The following is a 12,061-nucleotide window of genomic DNA, read 5'->3' as shown; positions in this document are numbered from 1 at the left end:
ATTGGAAAATTATCACCAATGCATCCACGATTTCTAGAGGCACTTCTTTACGTACCCTGGGATACAGGCCATCAGGCCCTGGGGATTTATCAGCCTTCAGTCCCATCAGTCTATCCAACACCGTTTCCTGCCTAATGTGGATTTCCTTTAGTTCCTCCGTCACCCCAGATCCTCTGGCCACTACTATATCAGGAAGATTGTTTGTGTCCTCCTTAGTGAAGACAGATCCAAAGTACCTGTTCAACTCATCTGCCATTTCCTTGTTTCACATAATAAATTCTCCTTTTTTGGTCTTCAAGGGTCCAACTTAAGAGTCTTAACTAATTTTTTCCTCTTCACATACCTAAAGAAGCTTTTACTATCCTGCTTTATATTCTTGGCTAGCTTACCTTCGTACCTCATCTTTTCTCCCCGTACTGTCTTTTTGGTTATCTTCTGTTGTTCTTTAAACATTACCCAATCCTCTTGCTTCCCGCTCATCTTTGCTACGTTGTACTTCTTCGCTTTAATTTTTATACTGTCCATGACGTCCCTTGTCAGCCATGGTCGTCCCTTTCTTCCCTTGGAATCTTTCTTCCTCCTAGGAATGAACGGATACTGCACCTTCTGTATTATTCCTAGAAACACCTGCCATTTTTGTTCCACTGTCATTCCTGCTAGTGTATCTTTCCAGTCAACTTTGGCCAGCTCCTCCCTCATGGCCCCATAGCCCCCTTTATTCAACTGCAATTTGAACTTCAACGTGCCCCATGTCCAGGCTACTGTTTGGGGGCCTGTAGATTAGTCCCATTAGGGTATTTTTAACCTTAGAATTCCTTAGTTCTATCCATACCTTCTATATGCACTTTTTAATTGAAGCACTTTAAAACTATTGCTATGTGTTGAATGTTGATGTGCGGTGTGTGTTGTGTGATTGTGCAGTGTGTCTGTGAAATGCGTGTGCTGGTTGATTGTGCAGTATGCGTGCTGCTTATGTTTGTTGATTGTGTCCCTTTTTAAAAAGCTACTGTAATGCACCTTTTTAAATTGCCCCTCGGGGACGAATAAAGTGCTTTGAATTGAATTGAATTGAATACTGACTCCACATCTCCTGTTCCAATGTCACCCCTTGCAAGGGACTGAATTTCATTCCAACAGGGCAACCCCACCCCTTCTGCCCACCTGTCTGTCTTTTTGATAGGTGGTATACCCTTGAAGATTCAGTTCCCAGCCCTGGCCCTCTTGCAGCCATGTCTCAGTAATTCCCACATTATACTTGCCAGTTTCTAACTGAGCCTCAAGCTCGTCCACTTTATTCCTTAAGGGCCTGTCCCTTGCGGGCCTGTACGTTACGGAGCTGGAGCTGCCGCCTGTGAGGGAATCCCCGTTCCAGCGCAGGTCCGCAGAAACAGCAAGTACAGTACCTGGAAACAAAGGGGAAGCCTCCATTGTGTCCGGAAACGTGGCCGTCGGGCAGGACTTCAGGTCAGAATGAAGCGCAGGGGCCTTCGGCCCCCTCTCCCTACTATCCTACTGGCTAAAGTACAGTCCCTTGAAAACAAAGTGGAGGACTTAAGGGCAAGACTGCTTTATCAAAGGGAGCTGAGGGAATGCTCTGTGTTCTATTTCACAGAGACATGGCTCACCCCCAGCTCCCCAGACTTAGCGGTCCATCCTGAAGGGTTCTCCATCCACCACATGGACCGTACCCTGGCATCTGGGAAAGGGAGAGGAGGAGGCGTCTGCCTCATGGTCAACTCTGCGTGGTGTTCAGACGTGGCAGTCCTGTCCAACTCCTGCTCTCCACACCTCGAACATCTGGCAGTGAAGTGCAGTCCCTTCTACCTCCCGAGAGAATACACCTCCATTATCCTGACCGCGGTCTACATCCCACCCCAGGCAGATGTCCGTCTGGCACTGGAGGAGCTGCACGCCGTGGTCAACAAACACCAGACGTCTTACCCCGAGGCATTTACCACCATTGCTGGGGACTTCAATAAGGCGAACCTCAAGAAATCACTCCCCAACTTCCACCAACATGTCTCCTGCTGCACCAGAGGACCTAACACCCTCGACCACTGCTACACCACCATTAAGAATGCCTATCGTTCTATCCCTCGCCCTCACTTCGGTAAGTCCGACCATACCGATACTGTAGGAACCATACTGTAGGAACAGTCAGCACGGATTTGTGCCTGGAAGGTCATGTTTGACTAATCTTCTTGAATTTTTTGAAGAGGTTATTAGGGAAATTGACGAGGGTAAAGCAGTGGATGTTGTCTATATGGACTTTAGTAAGGCCTTTGACAAGGTTCCTCATGGTTAAGAAGGTTCAACTGTGGGTATAAATGCAGGAGTAGCAAGATGGATTCAACAGTGGCTGAATGAGAGAAGCTCCAGGACTGTTTGGAGTCTGTAGACTGGGCAATGTTCAAGGACTCGGCAACGGACTTGAACGAATATGCCACAGTCGTTACAGACTTCATAAAGAAATGTGTGGTGGACTGCATCCCTACAAAAACCTTCCGAGTGTTTCCCAATCAGAAACCTTGGATGAAGTTTGAGATCCGCACTCTCCTGAAGTCCAGACACAGGGCATTCACCTCCAATGATACAGTGGCCTACATGAAGACCAGATACGACCTTGGTAAGGCCATCAAAAAGGCCAAAAGGGACTTCTGCTCCAAACTGGAGGACAAGACAGATGTTCGGCAGCTGTGGCAGGGCGTGAATGCAATCACCTCCTACAAGGCAAAACCAGGAGGCAGCTCGAATGTCGGTGTAACATCACTCCCTGACGAGCTCAATGCGTTTTACGCACGCTTTGACAGGGAGAATACTGATGTGCCTTCCCGATCCCCCATTCGCTGTGATGGCATTTCAGTCTCAGTCACAGAGGCCGATGTCAGGAAATCCTTCAGAGGGGTGAACCCCCGAAAAGCACCTGGTCCTGATGGTATACCCGGTCGGAGTTCTAAAAACCTGTGCGGACCAACTGGCGGGAGTTTTTACGCACATTTTCAACCTCTCACTTCTGAGGTCTGAGGTCCCCACCTGCTTTAAAAGGGCATCAATTATACTGGTGCCCAAGAAGAGTAAGGTGACGTGCCTCAATGACTATCGACCAGTGGCACTAACGCCGGTGGTGATGAAGTGCTTTGAGAGGTTGATCATGGAGCAAATCAACTCCTACCTCGACAAAAACCTGGACCCACTGCAGTTCGCGTACCGCCACAACAGATCAACGGTGGATGCGATCTTGCTGGCCCTCCACTCCGCACTGGACCACTTGGACAACAAAAACTCATATGTCAGGCTGTTATTCATTGATTACAGCTCGGCATTTAACACAATCATCCCCTCCAGACTGGTTACCAAACTCGCAGAACTGGGTCTCTGCGCATCCCTCTGCAACTGGATCCTCGACTTCCTCATCCACAGACTACAGTCTGTTCGTATTGGTGGATATGTGTCAGCCTCGATAACAATCAGCACGGGAGCACCTCAAGGCTGCGTGCTCAGCCCCCTGCTGTACTCACTCTATACCCATGACTGCGTAGCGAACCACATCATCAAGTTCATTGACGACACCACTATTGTGGGGCGTATCACTGATGGGGATGAGTCAGAATACAGAAGAGAGATCGAGCAACTGTCCATATGGTGCCAGCGCAATAACCTGGCTCTCAACACCAGCAAAACCAAGGAACTGATTGTGGACTTTGGAAGGAGTAGGAGGGGGACCCACAGCCCCATTTATATCAACGGGTCGATGGTTGAAAGGGTCAAGAACTTCAAATTCCTGGGCGTGCACATCTCTGAAGATCTTTCCTGGTCCGAGAACACGAACGCAATTATCAAAAAAGCTCATCAGCGCCTCTACTTCCTGAGAAGATTACGGCGAGTCGGTTTGTCAAGGAAGACTCTCTCTAACTTCTACAGGTGCACAGTCGAGAGCATACTGACCAGTTGCAACGTGGCTAGGTTCGGCAATTTGAGCGCCCTGGAGAGGAAAAGACTACAAAAAGTAGTAATCCCTGCCCAGTCTATCATCGGCTCTGACCTTCCTTCCATCGAGGGGATTTATCGCAGTCGCTGCCTCAAAAAGGCTGGTAGTATCATCAAAGACCCACACCATCCTGGCCACACACTCATCTCCCTGCTACCTTCAGGGAGAAGGTACAGGAGCCTGAAGACTGCAACAACCAGGTTCAGTAATAGCTACTTCTCCACAGCCATCAGGCTATTAAACCTGGCTCGGCCAAAACTCTGATTATTAATAACCACTTTCTGTTATTTGCACTTTACCAGTTTATTTATTCATGTGTGTATATATTTATATCATGGTATATGGACACATTTATCTGTTTTGTAGTAAATGCCTACTATTTTCTGTGTGCTTAAGCAAAGCAAGAATTTCATTGTCCTATACAGGGACACATGACAATAAACTCACTTGAACACTTGAACTTGAACACCAGCATGCGATTGTATGCGTCTAGAACGACCAAACGTGGTGGTTTGAGGCGTACGCCTTCGCGGGGCCGGTCCCAATTCCAACCGCGGGGGCATATGGAGTTGTGCGGGGCTGGTCCCAACATCATACTCACCAATCAGCTGGGCAGGAGGCGGGCCGACTGAATTTGGACGTCACACGGCGTCGGGCGGTGACGTCATCATGCAACGGCACGCCGGGCGGTGACATCATCGCGCATGCCACCACTAGGCATACACCATCAAGACGCTGCGTACGACGTCGAGACGCTGCGTATGCCTATAGAGGCGCTGCGTACGGCCTCAATGCGGCGGCGGGCCGACAGGCCGTTGTTGTGCGGAATTTTTGGACAGTGCAAGATTTTGAGCCCCACGCAATGTCGGGACCAGCTCCGCACAACTCCATACACCTCCGCCAATCGAAGTGGGACCGGCCCCGCAAGGCCGTACGCCTCAAGCGACCACGTTTGGTCGCGCTAGATGCATGCTGGTGGGCAGGCCCTTTATACCTCACGTATTCATATACAGCACTTTGACCTCCGTTTTCACTTCCCCTTCATCAGCCGGGTGACCTGAAACATCAACTTAATTTCTCTTCCCACTGAGGCAGCCTCACCCTCTGAATATTTCTGATGGAGGAGCCAAAATTTGTGCACAAACAATTTCAATCCTTAATTCAGCTTTTCCATAATGAATGGAATATGCCTTTATTATGTATTGAAAATCTTAAATGTAATTCCTATTTTCAAGATTTCAAGGGGTTTATTGTCACGCCACTTCCATACACGGTACAATCCTATGTGAAAATCTTGTGCTGGAGGAATCCGTACAGTAAATTTAACATCTATTTCATATCTATCTATACACTTTTAAAACTCTTTTAAAAAGGGAGGGAGAGAAAACGGGGAATTACAGACCAGTTAGTCTAACATCGGTAGTGGGGAAACTGCTAGAGTGTTATTAAAGATGGGATAGCAGCACATTTGATGAAATCATTGGACAAAGTCAGCATGGATTTATGAAAGGTAAATCATGTCTGGCGAATCTTATGGAATTTTTCGAGGATGTAACTAGTAGAGTGGATAAGGGAGAATCAGTGGATGTGTTATATCTGGACTTTCAGAAGGCTTTCGACAAGGTCCCACATAAGAGATTAGTATACAATCTTAAAGCACACGGTATTGGGGGTTCAGTGTTGATGTGGATAGAGAACTGGCTGGCAGACAGGAAGCAAAGAGTAGGAGTTAACGGGTCCTTTTCAGAATGGCAGGCAGTGACTAGTGGGGTACCGCAAGGCTCAGTGCTGGGACCCCAGCTATTTACAATATATATTAATGATTTGGACGATGGAATTGAATGCAACAAGTTTGCGGATGACACGAAGCTGGGGGGCAGTGTTAGCTGTGAGGAGGATGCTAGGAGGCTGCAAGATGACTTGGATAGGCTGGGTGAGTGGGCAAATGCATGGCAGATGCAGTATAATGTGGATAAATGTGAGGTTATCCACTTTGGTGGCAAAAACAGGAAAGTAGACTATTACCTGAATGGTGGCCGATTAGGAAAAGGGGAGATGCAACGAGACCTGGGTGTCATGGTACACCAGTCATTGAAAGTAGGCATGCAGGTGCAGCAGGCAGTGAAGAAAGCGAATGGTATGTTAACATTAATAGCAAAAGGATTTGAGTATAGGAGCAGGGAGGTTCTACTGCAGTTGTACATGGTCTTGGTGAGACCACATTTGGAGTATTGCGTACAGTTTTGGTCTCCTAATCTGAGGAAGGACATTCTTGCTATAGAGGGAGTACAGAGAAGCTTCACCAGACTGATTCCTGGGATGGCAGGACCTTCATATGAAGAAAGACTGGATAGATTTGGCTTGTATTCGCTAGAATTTAGAAGATTGAAGGGGGATCTTGTAGAAACTTACAAAATTCTTAAGGGGTTGGACAGGCTAGATGCAGGAAGATTGTTCCCGATGTTGGGGAAGTCCAGAACAAGGGGTCACAGTTTAAGGATAAAGGGGAAATCTTTTAGGACTCAGATGAGAAAAACATTTTTTTACACAGAGAGTGGTGAATCTCTGGAATTCTCTGCCACAGAATGTAGTTGAGGCCAGTTCATTGGCTATATTTAAGAGGGAGTTAGATGTGGCCCTTGTGGCTAAGGGGATCAGGGGGTATGGAAAGAAAGCAGGTACAGGATACGGAGTTGGATGATCAGCCATTATCATATTGAATGGCGGTGCAGGCTCGAAGGGCCGAATGGCCTACTCCTGCACCTATTTTCTATGTTGCTATGTCGGGAGAGATTGGACTGGGGGGGGGGGGGGGGGGGGATGGAGTCGAGTTACTTGGAAATTGTTTCCGTGGGACAGGAGCCGGCAGAAACAATGGGTCTGCCAGGGCAGTTTGTGGATTTTGTGGAGAAGGTAAAACCGGGCTCTATGGTTGGAGGCTGTGGAAGGGAGACAGCCAGAAGTGATGAAATCAGTAATGGTGTTTGAAATTAAGGCCTGGTGCTCATCTGTGGGATCATGGTCCAAGGATAAGTCGGAGGTTTCTTATAGAGAGTTATCGCCTGGCCTCAGCCCGGTAGCGCCAGACTACCCTGGCACCTGCCTTGTCAACGGGTTTGACTATAATGTCAGGGTTGCTGCAGAGCCAGCAGAGCGCTGTATGTTCAGAGGGGGTGAGGTTATAGTGGAAAAGGTGAGACAGTTGATGTCACGCCAGCAGTTAGAAATAAAGAGGTCTAGAGAGGGTAGAAGGACGTTCTGGGGAGTCCAAGAGGAGGGGGACCGGTGGAATCGGGAGAAGGGGTCATCACAGGTGGTGAGGACCCCTTCCCATAGAAAAAGGCATGGAGGCGGAGGCGACGACTGAAAAGTTCTACGTCCTCAAAGGCCCAAATGGCCTACTCCTGCACCTATTGTCTATTGTCATGGTGGATCCGGAACACGTTGAGGTGGGGGGTGGGGAACGAAGGTGGGGCCTCTGTTGAGGACAGACCGTTCCGTATCAGAAAGGGGGAGGTCAGAGGGGATTGCGAAGACACAAGGATGGGGGTTGGGGTCAGAGAAGGGCCGGGGAGTAGATACAGGCCGAGCCGAGGACTTCTCTATCCATGTCAATACCCTACCCCCAATACCATGTGTTCTAATTTTGGACTAATCTCTTGTGTGGGACCATATACACCACATCCACTGGCTCTCCCTTTTCCATTCTACGTGTTACATCCTCAAAAAATTCCGAAGATTAATCAAGCATGATTTCCCCTTTATAAATCCATGCTGACTTTGACCGATCCTGTTACTGCTTTCCAAATGCACTGCCATAACACCTTTAACAATCGACTCAAGAATCTTCCCCGCTACCGATGTAAGGCTAACTGGTCTATAATTCCCCGTTTCTCTCTCCCTCCTTACTTAAAAAGTGGAGTTACTTTGGCTACCCTCCAGTCCAGGGGAACTGATCCAGAGTCGAGAGAACATTGGAAAATGATCATCAATGCATCCACGATTTCTAAGGCCACCTCCTTGAGTACTCTGGGATGCAGACCATCAGGCCCGGGAGATTTATCTCCCTTCAGTCCCAACAGTGGAAGAACACGGATTGGTAATGTTTTGGGTTGGGACCCTTCTTTCAGTTCTTTCAGCAAGACTGAAAAGTTGAGTATAAAACATGAACTTGAGAACCTCACCTATCATAAACTAATTTATACATATAAACCTTAATTCATGTTTATTTATCACAAACTACTTGGAATCATTTTAATCCAGAATTTCCATATTACATGGTCATCCTTCAGAAAAATAAAATTTAGTACAATACCCAAAAGGTATTCACCATTTTTAAAAGGGTCACATTTCCCACCAACAAAAGGATTAAATCCAGACCACATCATCATCGACATAGCTACCACCCTTGATATTGATATCCCCTAGGAAACTACTAAACATGCTTTATAAAACATGTCTGACCACATTAACAGTTTTGCTTAAAAACTTTTTTTAATCATATGCCAGTTATAGGCAGCATTTCCAACTAGCTGTACAAGAATGCAACAACCTTGGAACAAAAATAGTTTATATTAATAAACTTTTTAAACTTTCTACTACTCATGGTTTTTGGTGTAAGAAAAGTAGGTGTTTCAATTCACTTGTAACAGAAAATACTTGAGATAGTTAGAGTGCCGATTACTTAATATTAAACCTCAAACTCTGTAGAAATTTGGTACATCACATCAGCTGTTGTCTATCCAACTTTGGGGCATGCCGAACCAGCATTATGCACTAAAACTTAAACTATTTTAAAACGTAAAGTGAAGAAGCATTTTTGATCCAAAAGAATTACTATCGTCATTTTCATTATAGAGCATAGCCAAATTAATAATAATAATACTTCTTCCTATCAAAGTATGTTGGGATCTTGATTTAGAAGCCAATATTCACTTCTGATGACTGGATTGGTTTTGAAAGTATTTAATCTCAAGCAGTGACCTGAACGTGATCAATGAAGATAATTTTTGCCAGCTGCTCAGTAACAACAATCCTTAACACATAGTGTGATGTACAGAATGCCTGGAACTGAACAGCTTTATATTTTAAACTGGTCACTGTCACATGGTATTCTACATAAAACGTCATGATAAAGCATAATTGTCACATGAAGTACATATGGGGAATGTTATAATATTGAAAATTAATGTAATATATGTACTTTTTTTGTTCCTGTTTTATAGTCATGCATTTCACTTAGTTTATGTTATATTTCTATTGATGAGACCTTTTCTGGTAAAGCTTCCGACCTCATGAAAGTGAGTGAAACAGTAACTATTCTGCTTCTACGTTAGAAGTAAATAGAGATCCAAAAGCAAAATTAGTTTTGAAGTCAACAATCTGAAATGTTTGTCTACACATATGCTGCTTGTACTCTTGATTATTTACAGCATTATCTTTATTATGTTTAAAGATAAAAATCTGCCTCTCAGATTAACTATTTTTTTCAAATATCCAATATTTTGTTTTATAGTTTGCCTTTTTTGAGTTAAATAGGAAGTGTTTATTTTACTGTTAGAATATATCTATGCTTGGGATTTAAATAAGGAAGATGGGGGTTTTTCCCACCACTAAGAGTTACAGGTTTGCTCTCAATATTAAGTGACATAAGAAAATCCAGAATCCTACCTTAATTGGGGCAGTGGAGAAGTTAACCTTTCTGTGTAACTTTGGCTCTTCTTCGGAGAGCCCTGATATTTCCTCAAACTCGTCATCGAGGGTATAGTCAACCTCTTCATCAAAATATTCACAATCACACTTGCTTTTGCTCTCTTCTTGGAAAGACCCCTCAGTATCTTTATCATCAACAAATGCAGCATTCTCAATCCCACATACTTCTGATCCAGAAAACACCTTTCCGCTAATTCTATCTTCCTCTTCAGTGTTCTCTGCATCCTCATCTTCCTCTTCTCCCATGCTCTCATCTGATTTTTGTGCTATATCATCAAATGTCAGCTCTTCATTTTCCTTCCTTTTGGAAATTTCGCATTTCTGTTCTACGTCTTGGTTAATACTGTGAAGTGGTTCCATCTCCCTCTCAATAAAAACATTGTCCAATTCAATTTCACTCTCCGAAGATTCATTCTGAACTTCTACCAATTCTGCCCGAACTACCCCTATCTTGTTTGGAACCTCATTTGGAACATGGCTGTCCAATTCACTGCTGAAAGAACTACTACTTTCAATAATAGTATTATGACAACTAGATGTCTCGGAGACATAGCAGGAATCTTTATCTGACTTGTCTACATTCTGTTTCTTGAAACTGTACCCTTTCACATCATCTCCTGCAGGGGACGCACTCTTACTAATAAATGAAGTGTCGGATGACTTTTGGTGTCCTCCAGTAATCTGATATTCAGTTGCACAGTTTGTTTTGTTGTCTTTGTTTGTTTCATCGCTGTCGCTATCCGCGAGAAAGCTTTCCAATCGTCGTGAAATTGGCCCAGCGTTCAGAGACGAACGAGGTTGACTTTGTTTTAAATCGCCAGCTGCTTTCTGGTTACTTTGCTCTCTCGAATTGCTGCTGGATAGAGCTGTGGGATTTAAGTCGTTCTTAACTTTCTTTCCTCCACATTCCGAAGACGACGAGTTGCTCCTTTTACCTTCAGAAGAATAACTACTCGTTGAACTTTTACTGTCGCTTTTATGAGAGGTTTTATCAAACACTTTTTCTCCAGTTTGACGCTCAAAAAGTCTTCTCGTTTCTGTGAATTTTTCAGCCATACTAGTTTTATCCAAATCTCCATCTTCACTGTTCTTTTTGTCAGAAATGGGCAGTTTATGACATGTTTTATTGACGCTACTGTAGACAGCTCCACTTTGTTGTTTTGGCGGAGAAAGTGGAAGCAAATCAGTCTTGGTTTCATTCAATTCAGTCGTGTCATCTGTTGTGTTACCCATTTGCATCAACATATTTTTTATTTTATGTACTCGATTTCCGAAATGTCTTCCCCGCAAGTCGTCCCTGTGTTCAGTTTCTCGATTTGTTTTTTGGACACCCATTTTAGAATTATTTTCCTGTTTGCTTCCGTCAAAAGTGCATCTCAAAGCCTGAAAGTCCGCCTTGTAGGCATTCCTATGGGGCGAAGCGCTCCTGAACGTCCTCTCTCCTTTACCTTCAGCTTTCATCATATTAGATCAGTTCGAGCATTAAGCCAAGTCCGACTGGAGGTTACCAACGGCTCCTTCGCGACAGAACAAAACGCGAAGGCCACTTGTTAGCGAGCAGGGGTGAAACCTCGGCGATTACTTGGACGTACCGAAACTCTCTATCTGCAGGATGGAAAACGAGCCGAGAAGAGTTACAACTGGCGAGCGACAACTTTCAGGACGTCAAACTCTCTCGGCGCGGCGCGGCGCGGACGGGCAGAGGCAGCCTCGACACAGTCACATTCCCAAATTATGTGGCGCCTTGCGGCCTGACCCGACTCTCCCGCCCGAACAGGGGCGCGCTCGGCCGCTGGCGGAACGGGACAAGACCCGCTCCAGGTTAATCCGCCCCCGGAGTTTACTTCGCTCAAAACTCTCGTCACCGCTTCAGGGAAAAGAAAAGCCTCGGGTCTTCTCCCACCCGCCCACTTTCTCAGAGAAAGAGTGAGGAAAGGGGAAGGGAATAAGATTACCCTCCCTGACTCAAGCCATCGGTACCGGCAGGGAGTCGGTCTGCACTCCCCGTGCGGTTCCTGCTTTTTTCTCCAGGGCCATCGCCATTAGTCAGTCTTCCTCCTCCTCCTCCTCCCAACTCCCGAGGCGGGCGGGCGGGGGAGGGAGGGAAAGAGGGCGCGCGCGCTTCCGCGAGCCGAACCCCACGCTGGGCGCTCGCGACCGAGGCGCCGTTCGGCCCAGACGGTTGCTGCTGGCCCCACTCAACGGGCGGCGACGTGTTGAACAATGTTAAAGAAACACACACGGACAGGGCCGGACCGGTTCAACACGTTCACGCCTGCCCGAGTTTCCTCTTGGATGTAGACACAAAATGCTGGAGTAACTCAGCGGACAGGCAACATCTCTGGAGAGAAGGAATGGGTG

General features: G+C 46.0%; 1 protein-coding gene across 2 annotated transcripts in view; it reads right to left on the bottom strand.

Annotated features, from left to right (window-relative positions):
* The window catches only part of LOC129698746 (neurabin-1-like), a 63,164-nt gene extending 51,403 nt beyond the window's left edge, over nt 1-11,761 (bottom strand). For both annotated transcript variants that reach the window (XM_055637972.1, XM_055637973.1), the window contains exon 1: nt 9,659-11,761. In XM_055637972.1, the coding sequence (XP_055493947.1) occupies nt 9,659-11,164 (1,506 nt within the window). In that variant the 5' untranslated portion in view covers nt 11,165-11,761. The remainder of the gene's footprint in view (nt 1-9,658) is intronic.
* Between the last annotated feature and the right edge of the window lie 300 nt (nt 11,762-12,061).

This window comes from Leucoraja erinacea, chromosome 7 (assembly GCF_028641065.1).
Source record: "Leucoraja erinacea ecotype New England chromosome 7, Leri_hhj_1, whole genome shotgun sequence".
In the NCBI taxonomy this organism is placed as follows: Eukaryota; Metazoa; Chordata; class Chondrichthyes; order Rajiformes; family Rajidae; genus Leucoraja; species Leucoraja erinaceus.
Note: the sequence above shows the minus strand (reverse complement) of the source record. Positions and strands in the feature narration are given on the sequence as shown.